This window comes from Chiroxiphia lanceolata, chromosome Z (assembly GCF_009829145.1).
Source record: "Chiroxiphia lanceolata isolate bChiLan1 chromosome Z, bChiLan1.pri, whole genome shotgun sequence".
Lineage (NCBI taxonomy): Eukaryota > Metazoa > Chordata > Aves > Passeriformes > Pipridae > Chiroxiphia > Chiroxiphia lanceolata.
The window spans coordinates 20544708-20568275 of NC_045671.1; the positions used below are offsets into that span (position 1 = coordinate 20544708).

A 23568-nucleotide genomic window follows, 5' to 3' on the forward strand; every position below is an offset into this window, starting at 1 on the left:
GAAAATGGTGATGAAACTTCATTTAATCTGCAGTTGCCAAAAAGGACATAATGAAACATGAAAAATTATTTTGAAATCAGGAGTATCATCTAATTTGGTTTGGTGCAAGCACCAATGAGCTGTTGTACAGGGATACTCTTCAAAACAGGTAGGAAGGTTACCAACTTGCGAGTACTCATGACATACAGCCCCATTACACCCATCTCTATTAACATCTTCAGGCTTTTTCAATGTTTTCATGAAAAATATCTGGACATTGATCTTGAATACTGTGCTCAGTATTTTGTTCAGTGTTTCAGACCCCTCACTACGAGAAAGACATTGAGGTGCCGGAGCAAGTCCAGAGAAGGGCAGCTCCAAGGCAGCTCTGGAGAAGGAGCTGGTGAACCGTCTAGAGAATAAGTCTTACGAGGTTAGCCTAAATGAATCAAAATATGTGAATGTTTTTGGTTAAAAACTGCTGCTTGCCCTACCAGCTACCAGGTGAGTAGGAAGCAGAAACAGGCAAACTATAGTGCTTTAAGTGCAATGTGCTGCCTACTTTTCTTTCTCTAAGAGAAGAGAGACAGAGGTAAAGACCTATCAAAAATAAACAGGATTGCTACATACAGCACTTCTCAAAATGGTATGATAGCTAACCTACAGCCTCACTTGAAAAGGTGTATTTTCCTTTCAGCAAATATCCAATCTTCCAATGCTGAGTAGATCAGCCTCCTGGGGAAGTTCAGCTGAATTATATGAACTAACTATAAATATCAACTAAGTTTATTAAACAAAGGGAAATAGATGGTATAGCTACTACAGCACTTGCAAATACCACTGTCAGCCCAATACAACAGTCTTCCCTATGTTACAATTTTGCCTAATGCAGGCAGGAGTTGCTGTGGATTGTCCTAACAAAGTACTACTCCTTCACTAAATGTACAGTTTGTCTTACTGGTGTTTGGTTTTTCGTACAAGCATTGGAACATGTTGCCCAGGGAATTGGCTGATTCACCATCCCTAGGGGTAATTAAAAGAAGTACACATGTGGCACTTAGGGACACGGTTTAGTGGTGGTCTTGACAGTGCTACATTAATGGTTGAACTTGGTGATCTTAAAGGTCTTCTCTGACCTAAATGTTTCTATATACATAGTTTAAAGGAATACAGAGCTATTCTCTCATTTTTTGGAACTGATGTGATTACCAATCACCTAGTCTTCACCAACACAGTGTGGTATGAACAGAAGACTGACAGCTACTTCTAGACAGAGCCTTGTAAGCCTGATGAAGAGTCCAGGCTGCTTTACTGCCACCAATCTGAAAGGGGTAGTGACGTGGGAAGTAGATGGTGCAAAACTGGCTACATAGAGCAACTCCCATTATAAACACAATCTGATGGAAGCTTTCCTGTTCTGGATCAAAGTCAGCTGAAGCATTTTTTAGCTGGCTGACATCCAGACAGTATTCAGACTACTAGATAACCATAATGCTGGGACTAGCACAGAATCCATTGAATTAATAAGGTCTTAGAGCAAACCAGGCCCTCCACAGACTCACAAGTAGTTTGATTCTATACGTTCCAATTTTCAGACGGGCAGTATCTCAGTGAGTACCTAGCCAAATGTCTAGACCAATCTGGTAAGTTAAAACCATGCAGTTTTCAAGGTGTTAGCAAAAAATACAATTTGAACAATTTTGTTCATGTTCTATGCCCCAGTGAAGATTAGTTCTCAGCACATTCAGTGTTACTGCTCATTTACTTCAACAGTCTCAGTATGAATTTTTGACTTTCACAATTTTTAGATTGTATTAAAGCAGTGGGTGGAGGAGAGTAGACTAACATCCTGACTAGTACAGGCCTGACTAGTGCTATACCCACTGAATACTGCATTTATTTTAAGAATCATGTTTCACAAATGTTATATTGTTCACAACTAAATTAATCCATGTATTTTAGAAAACTAGTATGCAGATACACTCTAGCCAGCAGGAAACCCTTTTTCTTCTTCTAATTTAACAGCACATATATTTGAACCGTATAACAAAGGTTATTTCTTCCTTCAATATTTTTTTAAAAATATTTTGTCCATAAAGCTTTAAAAGCTTTACAGCAGAAAGTATAACTATGTGCAAGTTGACCTCAGCTGGGAGCATAATCCAAAGCCTGATTTAATCGATGAAGAATCAAGTCTTAAATTTCCTTTGCTATTACTCCCAAAACTTTCACTGTTATTCCTATTTTATTTTGTGCATTTTATAAAAATATTGCAATATGACACATATCCATTTTTAGATAAAACCAGCAATAAAGATCTTCGTAAGCTTCTTCACACTTTTGGAATAATAGTAACTACGGAACACCCTATTTTCCTATGAATTTAGATTCTTGGAAGCCTGACAGTATTATTTGCCATTTCCAGGGAGAATTCTAAAGATTTTTAACTGAAGCAGCGTATTCAGTATCACAGGTAAAAAACCCTACAGATAGCTGTTGTCAGAGAAAAGTACAGTACTGCAGACAGAACAGATTTTAGATACTCCATCCTTCACCCAGAACAGCAGTCCTAAGAGTAAAATAACAAACCCTCCTGCTGATACACTTGCAATAGTCCATAATGAGCTTCAGATGAGTTATAAAGTAAAGCTACAGAGCACAAAATCTGTAGGCAGAATTTTAGCAACTGAACTCAAGACTGCAATTTTTTTGCATCAGAACATGCTTAGAACTGCTTCTCTTTTTAAGTTATCTTTAAACAAACAAAAGAAATTATTGTTAAAAGCAAACACACTCCCACATGTCCTGGCAATGAGCAGGAGTCTTAACTACATGAAATCTTTACTATAGGCAAACTGCTTTTCTCTCTCTTACACACATGGTCCTGCACTTTAATGTCACAAATTACTGTTAGGTTTTGGATGTCTTTCCAGGAAATTCAGCTTTCTGTTTGCATGACTGCACTGCCGTCAACAATCCTTACCTTTGCAGTATAAAAAGACCACTTGGACTATTGTAGCAGTAACAGACCAAAACCTGACTCTCCAGCACACATCTAAAGTGTATTTTACTGCTGGGGCAGAAATCATTGAAGAGAATACAAAATATGGATACAGAAGGCGGAGCGGGAAAATGGTATAAATAAATTAGATAATACTGACTAGCATGAGAAGTACCTGAACCAGCACTACAATTGTCTCACCTGTTAAGATTAAAAAAGATATAAACAAGTTAATTCCATATTAACTTATTTGGAAACAGCACAGCAATCAAACACCAATTAAGTGGACAAAAAGCCCAATTTTTTTCAAAGAGACTTCTGAAAACAGGGAATTGAAAGTGTACACTGATGCACCACCAAGGTTATTGTCTGGATTTGGGGGGAGTTTTCTAAATGGCTGTTAAAGAAAAACTGAGCTAATTCAATAATCAAACCAAATGCACACATAAACACACATAACAAAGTCTGCAGTTAGCCTAAGAAATAAACAGCAAACACACATGCACAGAAAACAAAACCCAACAAAGATATTGGAAAGCAAAACACAAGGTGTTTAAAACACAAGAAATAAGAACAATTCCATAAAATGTGTCTTCTAAGCCTCTGAAGAGCTGCTAATATGAAGCGAGTCGCGTTTTTCCTCTAAACCCTATTTAAAACAGTCCTTTATCTGTGTGCAGAGAGTCTGTGTACCTCAGTACATCTGTGCAGAGATGTATCGGGTGTAGGTGGCAAGGTTTTTGTAGTAGGGGAGCTACAGGGTTGGCACTTATGGGAAGATGCCAGAAGCTTCCCCATGTCCAACACAGCCCACGCCAGCAAGCTTCAAGATGGACTCACCACTGGCCACGGTGAAGTTCATCAGCACCTCTGGGATTACATTTAAGAAGAGGGAAAGATTGCAGGCACAACAACAACTACAGCCCAAGAGAGGAGCAAGAACAAGTGAGAGAAACAACTCTGCGTACACCAAGGTCAGTGAAGAAGCAGCAGCAGGAGGCTCCCTCAAGCACTAATGTAGAGATTCTCCTGCAGCCCGTGGAAGACCCCACACTGGAGCAGCTGAATGGGCCCTGAAGCACACTGCCATTCCATGGAGAGCCCACAATGGAGCAGGCTCCTGGCAACCTGTGGCCCCACTGACAGAAGAGCCCATGCTGGAGCAGTTTTCTGGCAGGACCTATGCGCTTACGGGAGACAGATGCTGGCACAGCCTGTTCCCCAAGGACTGCACCCTGTGAGATGGATCCACACTACAGAATTTCATGAAGGTCTGTCTCCTCTGGGTGGGTCCCCATTCTGGAGCAGGGGAAGAGCACGAAGACAACATCTGATGAACTGACCACAACCCTCATTCCCTGTTCCCCTGTGCCACCTGGGGAGGAGGCAGAGTAATCAGTAAGAAAGTTGAGCCCAGGAAGAAGGGAGGAGAGGTGTGAAGGTGTTTTATGATTTGGTTTTATTTTTCATTATCCTACTCTGATTTGATTGGCACTCACTAGTGAGTGATCTCTCCCTGTCCTTATCTCGACCCATGAGACTTATCATTTTCTTGCTGACAAGGGGAGTCAGAGCAGATTTGGTGGGCACCCAGTGGCCAGCATCTACCCACTACAAGAGAACACACCTGAAGGCTACAACCAGGACACTGCAGATTGCCTGGTCTCTTTTCCCTCATATCAGTTATCCTCTCTTATAGTTAGGTTAAGAGCTCCTGGACAGTAACAATTACTTTCGTCAAGTTCATTTACATTGCCTACCAAAATGAACTTCATTTCAAGATGCTACCTATAATTCCATAGAAAAGGACAAGAACTGAACTAAGAAAAACTAAAGTAGTATTTTAATGCAGCCAACTGAGCCAAAACATTACTTCCATGTATGCATCATTACTGAACAATGCAACTTCTCTCCTCCCACACAATGTTCTAAATAAAAATCTCTGCAGAACTGTATGTATATATATAACTTGTTGGAATATCACAAGGCTCAGGCATAAAGCTGCCAACTCTGACAACAATGTATGGCACACTAAATCTCTTCCTAATGCTCCAGAGGTCAACAACTAAAAACTATGCATCTCCTTTCCTGTAAACAAGACAAACGTGTAACACCATGTGTTTTTGTTTAAGATGGTACTTGTCTGGTCACTCTACCTTACTGTGTGATGTGCCTGCGCCACTCCCGAGTTAGACTATCAAGTCAAATGAGTGCCTATAAAAACTAGGTATTTGCTTGAATTTCATATGTTACTTAGCATAGCCACAGACAAGCTACAAAAATCATAGTAAACAAGGGCTAATTGCATAAGAGTCTTAGGGTTTGGGGTTTTTTTCCTGTCAGCAACACAGAAATAGGTATTTATATTATAACATGATTTGATGAATAAAATAGAACTGTTTATTTTATTTCAGAGTTGTTATGGCACTCTGAGTTATTATGGACTCCTCTCCTTTGGAAAGGGGCAAAATAACTAAAAGATAAAGTCACTAATGAATCACTGATCAGTTGGAACACAGTAACTCTGAACAGAAAGACTCCTAGGCAACACCTCACCCTGAAGGCTTGGCAAAGAATTTATTTTACACATGTCCTAATGAGTTCTAAGTAATTTTTTTTCTGCAGGCCAGAAGACTGAAAACATACATACATAAGTGTTCATGTTGTGCCACAAAATACATTAAGTTTTGGTCCACAGATCCTCTTCTTCTCTGCTTCTGAACTATGCTGTTAGGAAAGCATACTCAAGAGCATCAAAACTGACAACTGCCTAAGCAAAAAGATCTGCACAGAACAAAGATACTTACTTAGCAAGTATTAAAGTGCTAGTCTTAAAACCCTTCATGTAAGATTTGTGACGTCGGGGCACAGCCCCAGCCAAACACCCACCTCCACTAAAAAGTTTCACCCTCAAGTCAGCTCATGGGAATTAGATCAGCAGCACAGAATTAGTACTCTCAGCAGTTTTACAATGTATTTGGCACAGCAGCAGATAATTCTCAAGTATCTGATAAGTCTACTGTTAGACTTTTAAAAATCTAATTCAAAGCAAGTAAAGCACTATGATAATACCAGATTCTAAGCACTGGTATGGGTGAATTTACTTTTTAAAGCTGAGCTAATGGCTTGCTCCTATCAAAAGGAGATTCCACTTCCTATACTCTCTTCCCTCTCTTCTTCCAACTCTTCTTCAGTTCCATGTTCCTTCTGCTCTTACATGCCTTCTTCCTCCACTTCACTGGCTTTGGTAAAGACACTTCAACAAACTAACTTGGCATCTGGCAGAAAGCTGTTTTTGTAGTTTCTCTTGAATTAATTTACTGAGATTTATTGAGTTGCATCAGCACACCGCAAGGACAGAGAAGCAGAACAGAAACAAACACAAAGCTGAAAGTTGAAAACAACACTGGCAAGCTCATGATCCAGTTCTTCAGCTCCCTTCAACAACCACCTTTAAACCCAGGTGACAGCTGAAAAGTAACTCAAATGGCCCTCTGTATGTCCTTTCAAAGCTGTTAGAGTTCAACACTGTTTCAACCTCTACAGGATCTCATTCATGGAAAGGCAGGTCTAAGAAGAAAACAGCATTTTGCATCCCTAAATGTAATTTTTAAAGTTTTCAAGCTGAAATTATGGGGTTTTTTATTTAGAGTTTACAACATATAAAAAAAGTCCACTAGAAAGAATATATTTACAGTCCACTATTAATAACAAAAGGCTAAATAAGATACCAAGAAAATACTCAGATCTCGTATCATGCACATTTCTTTTCCTCCTACCTTAACAACAAATACAATGTAAATTACAAGCTATTAAATCACTTTCATAACAGAACAGTACTTAAGGCAAAAGCAATTCATATTAGCACTAGGTGAGCAGACTTGTATTCTGTCGCGCTAACTGTTTGGGTTGGTTTTATTCCTATTCTTATGGAGAAATGAATGTAAAAGGATAAAGAGTTTAAATATTATGGAGAAATAAAATCCATGCACAATAAAGCAGCATGGTAAAACACAGTTGAAATAATACATACCATTTAGCTACTAATTCAATTCTTCCAGAACAGCTCCAATATGGCCAGTAGTTTTGGATTGTTTAACCTCCTCCCACATATGATTTTTTTGCTGAATTATACTACTCTGAAGTGACAAAATGGTACAACTTAAAATTCTAACATTTGATGATTATGAACATGTATCACATTACTGAAAGCTGAAAAATTTGTGCTCTGAAGCACAGTGCTACTTGTAGAAAAATTACAAACTTCCAGAAACTTCTAGAACTAATCTACAGATTCTCTCCCTCAAAAGTTTCACAACTTTATACATTCATTTCTTTTTCTTCTTTTTTTTTTTTTAAATTGCCTTACAACAGATATAAAACACAGTAAGTTCGTTGTTTTGTTTTGTTTTTTTTTAAGAAGAAGAAAATCCTAATCAAAGCTAGTTTAAGCATGGGGTTCAACTAGAAGACACAATGAGGTTCCTTCTAACATAATAATCTATGACTCTAAAGTACTGAAAATCTTTTACAATACTCTCTCCCTGAAGTAGCTCAAAACAAGTCATGACGCAATACTGTTTCATGAAAAGTTGTGCGACTATTAATTTCAGATGACCCACATAAATTATCTGCAAGTCATCACAAATGCTAACTGATTATTTAAACAACGTTTTTCAACAGAAAAAAACTAAACCCATCCAGTTTCCTCACACTATCATAGAATTTTTTCCAAAAGGTCATAAACGCTAGCCTACAAATGCATTTTGAAAAGTACTGTAACAGTAGATAATGAAATTTTTTGCTTATTTTATGCATTTAAGAAAGCAAAGGTACTCAATTTCCTTTAAAACACAACAAAAAAGTTTGTTGGATGATTGAAAGTCTTTTATAACACCTTTCCAGAAGCAAATCCCTAACAAAAAAAGTCTGATAAGTGTTAAGATTTGTCTGAAGGAGTAATGTTTGTCTGTCCCATATGTAACAAAGAAAAAAACCTCGAAACTATACATTTGATACTACTACATAAATACCACAAACAGAAAAGAATAGAAAGGAAACCCCTAAATAGGGTTTTACCACTGTAAGGTTTTTAATTGAAAGCACTATCTGCCGAAATTTTTGCTACTGGCAAGTGGAGTCGTGCAGATACACCACCAGTGTTCTACTCACATCTACACTCAATGGCTCCAGATGATCATTTTCAAAGCCTAGCTAGCCAGGGAAGCTGTCTTCACATCAAAACACCTTTATGCCTACAACCAGAAGAGCTAATTCAAAAGTAAAGTCCAAACTACACCAACGAGCCTTTAATAAGAGGTTACTAATAATAATGGACACAGTTTATAGGAAAAAGCTAGTAAACAAGGAGACCATTTGCAGAGATGTTTCAAGTTATCATCTATTACTCTGTGTTAAAATTCTTCATGAGGTTTTCAGATAAAAGTAATAATAATCCAAATTCTTCAGAAAATGGAAATTGGGTTAGGTTCAACAGCAAACTAATTAAAACAAAACCATATTTCCCTTATTAGCTGATACAACTTATGACTGGAAGATACTATGAGATCATCCAATTTCCTGCCCAACAAATTAAGACTTCTCTTTATTTTTATAATCCTGTCTCAAGTCCTGAAAGTGCTTAAACATAAAGGCTAACCTATATTCTAGCAAATATCACCATTACATTTCTGATGAGAGCATACTACTACTTCCTGTGAAGTCACAACAATTCTTTCAACATTGTTCTTAAAACATTCTTGCATGTTTGCTATTAAAACAACACTGCTCTTAAAGCAAGTGCTTTCAGTGAACTATCCAAGATCTTGGTTTTGAATGGATACGGTGATATTAGTACTATTAATAGTAATTAAATTAATTGTTCTAATATCCATTGGCTTCACTTCTCTTCCTCAAAAAACTTTTCATCTACTCATCTAGATCAGCGTACACTACACAGTTAAAGCAACAGTTGCTGACAGTCTCATGTGTCCCTTCCCTAGAAGGGTTATCAGACCAAGTACCAGTAGCAGGACAAAGCTTCTGGATACTGAATTTCGAACACAATAAATTGTTTACAACAGCAGAGTATACTATTTACAAGCTTTTGCTACACAGCACATTAACAAAAACTTGTGACATTCTAAAAATAGTTATTTTAACTCAGGGTTATTTTTGTGTTTGTTTTCTGGAAAAGAGAGAAGAAACAATGTAGCTGTTTTATTATTAGCAACTCCTAAGTACTCCAGTTGCCAACAAAAGTGCAAAATAGGTTCTAGATGCAGGTTCCTCTAAAGAGTTCAAGCCATGTTCGTTTTCTTCACTTGCGTTTGTATGATACTGAAAAAATAAATACAGTGTGGCATTACAGAATAACACAGAGTAACATTATAATATCACCAAATGTTAATAATTCAGATTCTCCTCTGAAGAAAATAAAGGAGAAAAAGGACTGTGCCAACTTAGAAGATACACTGAATGACTAAAGCACCAAGCTCAACATTCCACAATCCCCCCCCTTATTCTACCACCTATTTAGCCCATTCTTGAGCAACAGCTCAGATATATATACATATTAACTGACTCAGTGAAGTTGTATATCTTTATAACATCATCATTCTTCTTCCCTCTCCTCCTAGCCTTTCTTCCTTCTCTCTCTACCATATTCTTGATGGTTAGGTTTTCATCTCTTGCAAAGATAAAGTCTGGCAGATATATCTTTAGCTGGACTGAGTCCTCTCCATGAACAGCAATACCCTGGTGGATTGCAATGCTATGTGTCTACCAATATTAAAAATGAACTGTTAAAAGCACATCCTCAGAAAGGAAAAAGTGCAGCCATTTCTGAAAATCTTTGGTTTTCAATGCCTTCTTCAGCTCTGCAGTAGCAGCACTTACATTTGCAAGAAACACAATCCTCACTGTCTGTCTGTAAAGTGTCTTGTCATGTTACAGAAAGAAATGTAAAACGATTAAATTATTAGAAACAGTCTGTTTTAAATTCTAAACCTGCTTGTGTAATACCATCTCAGCCAGAAAAGGAGAGGACAAAGATGTTACTGGAGTAAGAAAACAGTTTTAAAAGGCATTTACCTTGAAGGGAGGACATTCAATTGAAGAGAAAGAAAACAATGCTGGGAAAAATGAGAAAAAATATGCAAGACAAAGGTAAACATGAAGAAAGGACAACACAACATCATCTCTAAAAGGTAGAGAAATGAAGTGAGCTGTGAATCCTGAGGAGCACAATGGGTTATAGAGTGTTTATTACATAGATTGTTCACAACTCTTCAAAATATTCTGTCATATGAAAATGCTGCAACTGCCTATCAACAACTTGAAACAAAAAACAGAGGAAAGTCTATCTCTACATCTATGGAAACAAGGGGAATATCAAAATAATGTGAGCAGCAGAAATACTCCCCCAAGTACAAAATATAAATGGTTCTTCAATCCCAGTTTAGGCAGCTAAACAGAGCATATACTGCATTTCTTTTTTTTTTCTTTTTTCCTCTCAAACATTTGGATAAGGAAATTAATTATGAGACTGGCAAGCTGATGTCTTCAGTTTCTAAAAATTAAGTCCAGGCTTACTAGCTAACTAATATTGCTATACTCTACAGAATGTACTCTTAATTTTCATGTAAGACTTAAGTTCTGTCAAGAAAAGACCTTTTCTCAATTTTTCAAGCAGACATCCTTTTCTCTATGTACACATAATTTGTCCACATTTTAAAGAAACGTACATTATTTTAAGCATTCTGATGTTTTCAGAGACGGCTGCAGTAGTCATTTTCAGCTAGCTCTAGTATTAGCTCAGTAGTAGTTAGAGTAGCAATATCATGTAGGAGTCTCCTAGGAGCTTGGAGGCTACTTGCCTGCTCTACAGAGCATGCCCTACAGCTGCTGACATTTTATTTTGCTTAGTTCTAACTTACAGTACTAGTTCAGTTAAACAGCCTAATTACAAAGGATTTAGAAGCAAAACAGTTTTACTGGAAACAAGAGTTAACACAACAAATAATGAGTACAGAAAAAGAAGCATTCAAACAAAAACAGCTTGAATTTCCTGAATGCTCAGCATTAGTCTTAACTCTGCTCCACTCATGTCAATAGGGAAAAAAATGCACAGTGTATCTTATTTTAATCTCCTGTGCTCCGACAGTGAAATCCAAACCAGTGTTCTGTTCTCCCCTGAGACACCTTATGTATCTTCTAAATCTAGCACTGCAGCTCATATACCATATTCAGTTATCTTTGCTTCTTGCATAAAAAGATGCTACATTGGTTTGATGGAAACACTACTGCTAACATTTTTTCTGTGCTACTGGAACACAGAACACTTTTTTGTAATGTTTTATATTTACTTCTGAATTATTTTTGAGTTTGATGTTGAAGCTCTCTTTAAAGCTCATTGTGCCTAGCAGTAGATCATTGAACAGCCATCAGGCACCTTACTTTGGGAAAAGTTCCATTTTTGGCACAATGCCCCACTATCTACCATATATACATTTATTTTAGAACTGAATACATATAACCAAAAGCAATGAAGTAAAATTCTTCTAGTCAGAGATGATCCTGAATATTATTTTTCACTAAAATATTATAACAAGTTCAACAAAATATTGGATTTTTTTTTTTTTAATGTAAACAGAAATACGTGACAATATTGAAGAAATACACTTTGGAAAGTAACAAATGTGAAATCCCATAACCAATTTCTTACCACTTTCTGTGATTTGACAAACATATTCATTCAAAACAAAAAGAAAAAACTTGCCTACTGATGCTGCCAAAGTAATTTTAAAAAGTCCTTGTATCTGATTTAAGAAGAAATTAAAGTGATCATACAGCCTTCCATCAAAAAAAACCCCCTACATTTTCTTCTCATATAAGTTGTTACTGTAAAAAAAGAAAAACAAACCCACACTTATTTTTCCTTCCAGGTTCTTTGAATCAAAAGAAAATTAACTCAACCAACATAAGACAAAAGTTTTCAGGGCTATTCTCATGCTTAGTAAATATAACACTACACAGGAGCTGGAGACTAAAAATAGCAGTAGGTCCTCTCTCCCAGGGCAGTCTTAATTCAACCACAGAAGATAAGATGCTTTCAAAATTTCTTCAGAATTTAATCATGCACTTTGAAGTGTTTGAACTTTTGTATTACAGTAATTCAAAAGAACACACACAGAACAGAGATACAAAATGGTCTTTGTCTGCCTCCAGACACTGGAATTCAGAGATTTTATAAAGCACAAAGAAAACCAAAGCAAGTCTGACTAGTTTTATACCTGGTACTCAAGATCCTGTAAAGTATCATCCATCAAATTTCAGTCTGCCAGGGCAATTAAGAGCTATAAGGAACAGGAACATTCCCAGGTGCCATTAATTCAAAGATGCTGAATTACACATGTAATATACGGATAGGCTTCCCAAATCCTCAACTCGCTATGCAAGAACACGCAGTGAAGTATGTCTGTAGCATGACTAAGCCACCAAACCCTCTTAATCACAGGTGATACTAACACCACTTTTTATTCAGAAAAATCGTGACTACATTCAACCTTTTGAGAACACAGCATGGACAAGGAAATACACCATCATCTTTGGTATTACTAAAGTCACAAAAATTCATAAACATGTACATACGGCCTAGAAAAACTCCTCTATATATAGGAGGAACATAGGAAACGGGTGAGAGAAAGAGTACAGAGGCGAATGTTTTCTGCCTTCTAGACAAAAAGTTTAAGATTTTGGAAAAACTGTCCAAGAAGCAGGAATCACAAATAAGGATTCAGCGATATACTCTATTGAAATAACATCTTTTTATCTTTTTAGTTGAGCACCTGAGGAATTTTTTTAAGACAGATATAAACTTAATAAACAGGTTTTTACTTTAACATTAAATTAAATTCCTAAACTATTCCAAAATTAATAGTTTTATTTGAAAAAAATAAAAGACGTGCTATTTCAAAACTGCAAATGAGGCAGAAGAAATAAATTCCAGGTCACACAGTTCCTCTACAACTATTTTACTTACTCATCTTGGATCTGTTTCTACTTGCAACATTCTTCGGGCTTATTAAGTTTAAAATTCACACCGAGATCAAATTTACTATTACAAAGAGCAACAATTATTATCCGCTGTGAAAATAAAGTGGTTTGTGTGTAACTTAGGAAAAGTAACAAATAGTTAAGTAGGGGATGCTCAAACAAGGAACATGAGGCTTTGTTGCTCACTTTGCCTCCCTACCCCAAAAAATACAATCAACAGAAACTGCAAGCATTTCTCAAGTAATCCTCTGCTTAGAAAAATTTGTCCTGGGAAAAAAAGACATACACGACATAACTATAAACCACAGAGGTATATTTTAAGACGCTAAGTCAAGGTCTTGGGATTTCAAAGCTTGTCTTTTGCACAATTTTACATTAATGAAGACCCTCCACATTCCCTGCGCTCCTAGATATCATTCCAGTTACCAATGCTGCTCAATCACTTTCTTTTTTTCCCCAAAGTTCCTGTAAGACACAGAATTATTTAAAATTGCATAGATTCCTGCAATCAACTAACAGAAGATTTCAAGCACAGACGGAAAAGCAAATTAAAGAGTGAGATAAACCATGGATTCAGCAGGTTTGCTTTAAAGTAAAAAAAACCCTTTACTTCAGAAATACCAAGCATTGCCCATCATCCTCTGCTTCATTTGTTTAGAATTGTAGTGACAAAGAGTATCCGTATTTGCTTAAAAGAAAGACATTTACTGTAGACCAAGCAAACCCTCAACAGATAAGGAAAAGAGAAACCTGAGAGCCAAAAGGGAAAGAGTGGGTCGTTCCATTGGTTTCTTTTCTTCAACATGAACTACCTTTAATTAAAGAAGGATCAACTTACACAACTGACAGTGACAGAAGTGCACCTGTATTGCCTTTAGGTACACTACTGGACTGGTTACCATGGGAAAGGATTGTAGTCAAATGCATACATAGGCTCTGCCATTTTGTCTGCACCAAGTTCAGAACACTAACAGAGAATAAGATGTTGCAGTTTATAGGTCTTGATGGATAAAGCCTGCACTGTATATCGATAACCAATTTATCTTTTGCCAATACTACTGCTCCCAACAAAATAGAAATTAAGATTCTCCAAGAAACAAATGGTTCTTGCTCAGTAATTCCTAATCAGCATTTCCTCAAAAACACCACATGTCTCAAGTTAGGTACCCAGTTCCAAAATTTCAAATGTTTAACAGGAATTTCCCTTGTCCTGCACAGCTTCTTGTAAGAACTGATGAGCTAAAGGCTAAGTGTAATCTAAGTGTACAGTCCCAAGTATTCATGGAGTCAAAAAAAAACAGTGGAAGACAATACGCTTCCATATTCTGTGGACTAAAACTACTGCTGAAAATTTCCAGACTAATAACCAGTTGTATACCCAATATCAAGAATTAATTCGGCCCTTTAAATAGACATGAAAAGAAAAAGAAAAATCAAAATTACATACCCTAACGCAACAGTTTAAAAATAAACTTTTACCTAAGAATGCTATAAGTTGGATGTTCTTACCATGACTATATCATTGATAAAACAATTTTCTCATACTCTAACTCCAGTCACCAAAGAAAAACTCAGCCTGAATTCTACAAAGACAAAAAATTATGCCACGAAAACAGACAGCAAGGAGACATGCGTGCGCTGCATCGCGGAAAAAGCAATCGCCACTACACATTTTTGAATACAATGTTGGTAGGATACATGCAGGTAGCTGAACCAGCCAAACTTGACCTATATCCATACAACAGAATTAAGGTGCTGTTTGCAAAAATAAAGAATTGCCTAACGTGATCCATACTCACAGTCACATCTAGATAGATCCTGTTACATTCTGGACCAAGGGCACTGAAACAAAAAACAAGCGTAACATTCTCCTTTTATAATGTGGAAATCTGGGTCCTTATATACCTCAGTCCACGAAGACTGAGAAAGTGGAAAAATCCCCACACGCTTATGCTACAAGTTAGTTAGCAGGAAATCCTCAACTACTTTGTCTAAACAATGCAAGGTACGGGAAAGACATGGCGTGTCCTGAAATATCCAAGTCTTGACAGACACTACCAACAGTAACACAGTAAATAACCGCTAGGGTCAGACAGCTTGTTTTTTTAAAATCCTCACTCTAGGAACTTATCTGCTGAACAAAAGTTGTACTTACTCCAATTTCACTGGAAAACGTCATCTCACTATATAAATACCAGATTCAACACCCAGAGCTTACAGGAACCTAGAATTTCTTGGCCTCAAGTGTCTAAATTGCACTGCCAAAACAAACACCACATGTTGCTGCTTCTATTTAACAGAAAAATTCAGACCCCAACACATCGTCGTCCAAGGCAATACAAGAACAAAAATATGGGATCTTGCCAAATCCATCACATACTTGTTCAAAAACATCTACAATTGCACAGAATAAAGTACTGAGCCACACTCAGATGAGTAAGGAAATCTGCACCTTTTTAAATCCTGGCCCCAGAGACCTTGGAAAGGTTAAGCCTCATTTTCTCACTAAGGAACGGGACAACAAGAACAAGGAAGACAACGACTGAAAAAAGATGTCACAGATTAAACTAAAGGTGACACCAAAGTGGAGAGATCTGAACCAGTCTCACCTCCTGGATTCGTCTGCGGGCCCTCTGCAGCACCTCCTCGTACCCCTTCTGTCGCAGCTCACTCAGGCTCTCGTAATACTCTTCGGGGTCATCGGTCTCGGTGAAGAGTACCTGTGAAAGGATCTTCCAGCCACAGGTATCCAGGCTGTGGACCAAGTAAACTTGCAGCTTGTAACAGAGAGCGTCCATCTCCTGCTCAGATAGTTCCGGGGCTCCGAACAGCACCGTCCACATGCCCGAGGGCTCTTCGGGGAAGGCAGGCAAGTAGGGCTCCAGCTCCGAGTTCACCGAGCACAGCTGCTGGTGCACGGCCCGCAAGTCCTGGAAGGAGAAGAGGCCGGCCCAGCTGCACTCCTCCCCCACGGGCTCGGCGTCGGGAGCGCCCGGCTCGCCCGCCCGCGGGGGCGAGGGTGGCAGCGACAGCGCGGCGGCCGCCTCCTCCTTCCCCAGCTCCAGCACCTCGATCTCCTCAGGGGCACCTGCCGCCTCTGGGCCGCGCTGCGGCCTCCGCGCCGGGCTGCACTTGGCGCGTAGCGGGCTCTGGGGCAGCGCCTCGGCCCGGGCGTGGGCGCAGCCCCGGGGCGGCCCCGCGTCCCTGCGCGCCGCGGGGCCGCCGGCCTTGGGAGCGGCCGCGGTCTCGGGGCCGCCGCGGCGCAGCTCGCGGGAGCCGCTGCGCTGGCGCTGCGCCGTGCGGTTGTGGCAGGTGATGGCGAACTTGCCCTCGATCTCGTTCCAGGCCACGATGAAGGCGAACTTGTGCTTCTCTCGCTCCTGGAAGGCGTGCGGCCTGACGGCCACCCAGTCGGCCTCCAGCGTCTCCTCCAAGGCGAAGGCGGACATGGCGCCGCGCGGCTCCGCACACGGGAACACGCCTCCCGCCCTCCGCGCTACCGTCCCGTCAGCCGCCCCACAGCCCCGCGCCGCCTCACCGCCCACTACCAGCCATCTTAGCGGCCGGAGGGCGGGGGGGGTGTGCGTTGGTTCCCCACCGGAGCGGCGGGGGAGGAAGGGCGGAGCGCACTCGCCTCCGGCCGCTGCCCGCGTGGTGCCGCCGGTCCCAGGGCGGACAATGCCCGACGCCCCCGCGCAGGTACCGGGCGCGCGTCACGTGGGGCTGGATCTGTTTACAAGCGGCGGCGGCGCTGCGGCAACTCCGCGCCGGCCCCGCCCCCCGCGCGACCCGCGCCGGCCCCACCCCCTCCGCCGCCTGTCCCCATTGGCGGAGCGAGGCGGGCGGAGCCTCGCGCCGCGGCCCCGCCCCTCCTCAGCGGAACCGCCACGCTCGCGCTCCCGCGGTGGGCGGAGCAGGAGGACGCCCCGCCTCTTCTCTGAGGACGCCAGCGCAAGCGTGCGGGCGTCGGGGACGCGCGCCGGGAGGGGCCGGAGGGGCGAGCGTGGTTTTAGTTGCTGTTGTATGGCTTAATTCTGACTAGAGGTTTAAGGAGAATACTTAAAAGACTTGTTATCAGGAGCGCCGGACGGCGAACTTCGTGCGGCAGGAGTTTGCAGCTCTGGTTAGCCTGCGAAAGTGCGCAGCTTCTGTTAAGAGACCTGGCGACAAGGGCAAGCTCCCAGCAGTCTTGGGCAATTGCGTATTTCATAGCTGAAGTAAACTGCACTGAGACGTGGCCTTTTGTGCTCACGTTGGCCAGTCCTTCTTTGGACTGCCGTGCATTCCGAAGTTTCCAAGTTTATTACAAAGCACATAGGTTTCAGTGTGGCAGGACAGGCAACTCTCATAAGCTTGTCTCAAAGGAATGATCAGTCACCAGTAATTCTGAGTTTAAGGGCATGTTTCCTGGTGCCTTTTGGGATATCCCATTTCTTCCCAGGTACAAATGAAAAAAGTACTTGTTACTATAACAGTCCCAAACTACTTGTATCGAAAATAAGACCAGTAGACAATATGCATTGGCCTGTGGGGTTGTTTGACCTTGGCTGGATGCCAGGTGCCTACCAGGTCACTTTATCACTCCCCCTTTTCAGCTGGACAGAGGAGAGAAAATCAGATGGAAGACAACTCACAGGTTGTGATAAGGCTGTCTACTAAAGCAAAAGCAAAAGTTTGCATTCTCAGAAGACAAAGATTTTATTCTCTACTTAACATCAGCAAGTGATGTCTGGACACTTTTTGGGAAGCAGGGCTTCAGCACACATACCAGTTGCACTATAAATATTGTAAATAACAAATACCCCCCCTTCCTCCTCCGTTCCTTAGCTTTTATATCTGAGCTGATGTCACATGATATGGAATACTCCTTTCATCAGTTTGGGTTAGCTGCCTTAGTTGTGTCCCCTCCCAGAACCTTGCCCATTCCTAGCCTTTTGGGGTAGGGGCAGAATATTGGGGAGACAGCACTGATGCTGTACCAGCACTGCCCAGCAGTAACCGAAACACTACTGTGTTATCAACACCTTTCTAGCCACCAGTGCATAGCACAGCACTGTGAGGGCTGCTATGAGGAAATGAACTTCATCTCAGCCAGACCCAATACAGCCCATCGGTGATATTGTCATTCTGCTCCAAATCAGAGGAAGCACCAGGGAAATAAAAAATTTTCATTTGCATTTGCCAGAAAAGCAAGAGTGAGTCACGGCCTTCTTCTAAAGCATACCATCCTTCAAGGATGAAGTGTCTGGGGAGGGCCTCTGGCAGTTCCAACATTCTCTGGACATTACAAAGCAGTATCACATGTACAGGAGAATATACCCAAAGTCATAGCTGTTAGAAAAAAGGAGGAAATTATGATTCAGCATCCAGAAGACAGACCATATCTCTGTTCTTAAAGGTGATACATACATCTTGGAGTGCAGCATTCTTTCCTATTACTGTAAATGTTGGCATCAGATCAAAGCACCTGTGAAATGCTGTGAAAATTATTTGATTATACTACATGTAGGAGTGGCCAAGCAAGCATGCAAAGAATACATCGGTGGAGGAAATCTAGTATCTTTCTGCTAGGTATTCAGGGAGGTCGTGGAGTCTCCCCCTCTGGAGACATTCAAACCGCACCTGGATACCTTCCCAGTAACCTGCTTTAGGTGACCCTGCCTTGGCAGAGAGGTTGGACTAGATGGTCTCCAGACATCCCTTCTGACCCTAGCTATTCTGTGATTCTGTGATTCTGCTAAACAAACTTTTTGGAGGTAAATGTAAGCAGCAGCCCAATTTTTGTTTTTTGTAATGCAAGAAAGAAAAAAACAATGGAGACACAGCAATATATATCTCTCCTTATATCTCCAGGCTTAAGAAAATTTAACATGGATCCAAAATTTCTTATCAGGCAAAGGATGAGAGTCCAAGTATTTCAAGTATATTACTGTAGAGGCTAAGGTCTTCAAAGTGGTATTATTCTGGCTGTCATTAGACAGAGGAGGGGCAAGCCAGTATGATTTAAAGGAGGGATTAGGTAAATGTACCATTTGGGAGCTGTGTGAAAACTAGTCTGAAAAACATTCATCTACGATCAAGTTTCTGATAGGCCTGTTTTCAGGCAGCAGCAAAGTCATACCATCAGCTCTCTGTAGCTGTTATACTTTGCTAAAATTGTACCCTTACAGAAAAATATGCAAGGAAATAGCAATTTCTTAAAATTACAGCATCAATAAGCACTGAGTAGCCTTCATAGTCACTTCTGTATTGGGGGACATCCATAACTTGTCATTCATAAAACACAAAGGGCAATCTTTTCAGATGTTGGTGAATTGTTCTTGAATGAGTTAAAGGAAATACGTCACTGATTTCTACTGAATAAATACCAGCAAAAAAATTAAAATTGCATTCTAAAATACCTAAATTCCATCTGAACTGAGTTTGTGGTGGGGTATTCCCTTCAGCACTAAGCAGAAGTGAGTTAGGTAGCAGCCAATCCACCTAATTTGTTGATTCACCTGCTTTAAAAAGGTGACAAGTTTGCAACAACTGAAAGAACTACTTGGGAGTGTCTCCGAAAAAAACCCAAGCTGTCTAGAGAGAAGGGAACTGCTGCCATGCTGCTGCTGAGGACATGACACTTCAACACATGAGGATCCTGCTGCTATCATGGAAACTACATGCATGAGAGGCCTGGTTACCTTACCAACAGGGCTGTTGGAAGTACCAGTTACTTAGCTGACAAGCTGGATTATTATGTTTATAGATCCAAAGCTTTTTGAGAGCCACAAGACTCCTGTCACCAGTGAGCTGAAATATAAGGTTAGGAATTCAATTGATGTCCTATTTCTTTGTAAGAAGTGGGTCAAGCACCAGAACTTCTAAGACAGGGAGTACTTTGAGTCATTGCTATCCTTGGGCAGTCTCCAAGCAATGATATTTAATAAGATCTTGAATTAATAAGTCAGCAAAGAGTAGGTTTGCAAGCTTCCAGAAGTTAACTGGAAGTTTTTCTGCCTTCCAGTATGACCTCCTTGAGCTTGTATCTGCTGGTTCTCTGATATGATCTCAGTTCAGGCCGGTGCTGGGAGAACAGTGAAACTACAGAATCCAAATATGGCAGAAAAGGTAGCCTACCTGGGCAGATCCATACATAATAAATGCAGAACCGGACTGGCAATGGGATGAAATGCTGTGGAACTGCACATACACACTGACTTGCATGTGTGTAAGGTGAATTGGTAATTGCTGGGTGTAAAAGGTTGGGTGCTCTGTGGCTTGAATCACCTTAACCACTGCAAAGTGATCTCACTTGATGCTGCTAAATTGTCTTCTGCATGCTAATGTTGTGAACAAAAACAGAAATAGTCCTGTAAGTGTTTGTACAACCATTCCAGCACCTAGTCTGTGACTCCTGCAGTGTACTGCAGTCTGAACTAAATTTATACCTGACTGGATCTGAATACTTGAAACACTTTAGTTAAACTAGCTTTAGTACAAAAAATTCTTGAGAAAGCAGATCTCATCTGGGAAATCTAGTTTAAAGTTTGATCAATTCCAAACAACTGCTGTGGCAAGATGATTTCTGTCCAAACACAAGACCATAGAATTCTCAACTAACCAGCTACGCAATTCCTTATGGTAGTTGAGATGAAAGTGGTGGGATATTTAATAGCATGCTTCAAAGTACCATAACATCAGGAGTAGATTTAGGTGTCCTGAAATTGCTGTTAAGTATTGTGCTCTAAACAGCTATGCTGGACAAGCTTTTTCAGTAGTTTTCTGATTGATAGTATGATTAAAATTTTAATGTGGGCAAGCCAAATAGCAATGTCTGTTTGTTGTTAGTTGGAGTCTTTTTTTTTCTGGCAAAAGTTTTAGTAGTGTTTCTGAGTTTCTGTTTGGATGAAATGAAACAAGAAGCTGGCTGCCTAAAAGCACTGTTGACTTTGTGATGTCTTAGTAGCAATGAAACATCCGCCCAAAAGCCTACTGTCTAGTAACAGTTGTATCTGCACTTCTGGAAGTGCCTGCTTGTAGCAAATTTGATAGAACAGATTTGGGGTAGTTTTGAAGGACAAGAAATTGCATTGTGCAGCAGAACCAGTATAGCTGCAGTGCATGTGATAGCCTATCCCTTTTATGGAGGAAAACTGTATAGTTTGAATATTTATGCTGGCTCTAAACTGAAGAATTTTCTGCAACCAAATATTATTGCAGTTGTAGGATACATGGATTTATTACTGTGGGATAAGCTTTACAAATGTGTGATAAAATGAACATGTAATGTAATCTCTTCTTTACTGCTGAGAGGCCACAGTAGCTTAAATATAAATCAATCTTTCCTTGAAAGGAATGATTCATAAAAGTTTATCTTCTTCCTTCTACTCAAACAAGTACATTGAGAATTTTTCATTTGCCTGTTCAAGTGAAAGGCAAAATTAACTTAGTGGAGTTGGTATAATGTTGATAATACTCAAGAATCCCTCTTTGAAAGCTCAGATGATGTAAAAACCTAGGTTTCTAATTTAAACATACCATTTAACTAATTTTTACTTTAATAGGAGTTTTACTAAATTGCATTAAAGTTATCAGTAGTCTCTGTGGTAGATAGAAAATACTTTGCAACAAGAGAGGCAATTGGAATAGTCCTGTCTTGCAGGCTTGGATGATTTGGGAGCGGTGGTGCTTGCAGCTCTTTTAGTGGTTTACAAAGCAATTTGTCAGCTTGTTTGTTTACAGAAACCTTACTCTTTCATGTTCCGTGCAAGTACACAGGGATAGGGAAAATTACCCTGATGACAGAAAGAACGATTTGGAGCTTTGATAAATGCAAATTTTTTTTAAGAACTTGATTTTTGTCTGAAGTGCAAAAATGCAAGAAATATTTCTAGCATAAAAAATACTTTTTGTCATGCCTAATATCTCAGAATTAAACAAAGATAGTTTTATCAAACAGTTTCCTGAAAGTCTTATTTTCTTTTAGGACAAGAATGAAAAACTCCAGTCATAAGTCATTCCTGAGGAATCTCAAAATGCTGCTCTAAAAAGAAGATTCCTTCTTGTCTCTGAATGCAGAGTACTGAGCTATGCAGCAATATCAAGACTGTAGTGGAGCATTGGAAAATATTACTCAAGGAAAGAGGAAGCAATATGTTTAGCCACATCTACAATTCAACTCAATCAAGAACGTTTGCAACTAGGCAGGGTAGCCACAAACCACAGAATAACCATCAAGTTACAACAGATAAAATACCTAGACAAAGTTTAAAAAAAGAAAATTATGGTTCCTGTGGCAGTGAATACAGTCTGCGTCCTGATTAATCAGTGGAATGTATCACAAGAGAACAGTTGAGATATTTTGAAGGTGTCATCCTCTATATCCCTGATACACTGTGATAGCTTGACAGTCTTCATATCTCTGAAGATATGAAGTATAGACATACTTAAAGCCTTTGAAGAAGAACATCTTAGAAAATTCATTTTTGGTTGGCACAAGAGCAACAGAGTAGGCTCAGATAGAGGCAGAGCTGGGGCTAAAACAGAAAGCAAACTAATGCCAGTATTAACAGACTTTGGAACATAACAAAACATTAGACTTCTATGATGTTTACTAAGCACAGAGTATTTTCCTAGGCATTTTGAAATTCTGTCTCCTAGTAAAGCACAAGTCAGCAGGCTGGAGTAAAATTTAAAGCCTTAGTAGCTTTTGAGCAGAAATAACTAACGGTAACAGTGATAGTTAGGCAAATATGTGTTTGAGCGTTTGGGGATCCGGTGAGATTGGAGACACTTCGTGACAGACAACAGCCTGCTGGGTAAAGAAATGCAAACTAGTGAGAACGTCTGGCAGCAAAATTCTCCAGAATACTATGGGGACACTCTACACAATGGTACAAACTCAATTTATGGAGTGAAAGGTCACAAGGATGCTGCTGATGGTACAGGCAAGCCTTCCTCCTGAGTGTTCATATCAAAGCATGTCAGGATGACACCTACATCAAGGAGATCTGTGTTCTCCTCTATGCAGTGGTAGAAGGCCTGACATTTAGCTTCACTTACCAAACAAGTTCTCATCCTGATTAAATTTTTCTGGAGAAATACTGGATAGCATCAGCTGCTCTCTGTAGAAAAAGCTACACCCAAAGCTGCTACATACTTGACTCTGATCCAGTTACTCAGTGCAGGAGAAACAGATGGTATCTTCATCTGGTTCCATCTTCAGATGAATTGCCATGTGATCCCACTGCCAGCATTGAGAAAAGCGGAATAGTCCTGGTAAAAAGAAGTACAAATCTTCTGATGAGGGGCCTCCATGGTTCCCAGCAGATGGATAAAATCCTGCTTTAAATTCAGATGATCAGATTTTGAAGAGTAGCAAAGTCTAAGAGAGATCATACAGAGCTATAATTTGTAGTTTAAATGTGAGTAATGAAGAAGAGGTGAATTTTGGTCACTATTTTGAATAATGTTCAGCATTTGTACAGGGTCGTTGTTTCTTTGAGTCTTTGTTACTTTCATGTGATTGCTGGTGAATAGCTGGTCTGAAA

General features: G+C 40.0%; 1 protein-coding gene across 1 annotated transcript in view; it reads right to left on the reverse strand.

Annotated features, from left to right (window-relative positions):
* JMY (junction mediating and regulatory protein, p53 cofactor) overlaps positions 1-16758 on the reverse strand; it is a 69480-nt gene extending 52722 nt beyond the window's left edge. The window contains exon 1 of the mRNA XM_032676071.1: positions 15646-16758. Coding sequence (XP_032531962.1) covers positions 15646-16485 — 840 coding nt within the window. The 5' untranslated portion in view covers positions 16486-16758. The remainder of the gene's footprint in view (positions 1-15645) is intronic.
* Positions 16759-23568: the final 6810 nt, after the last annotated feature.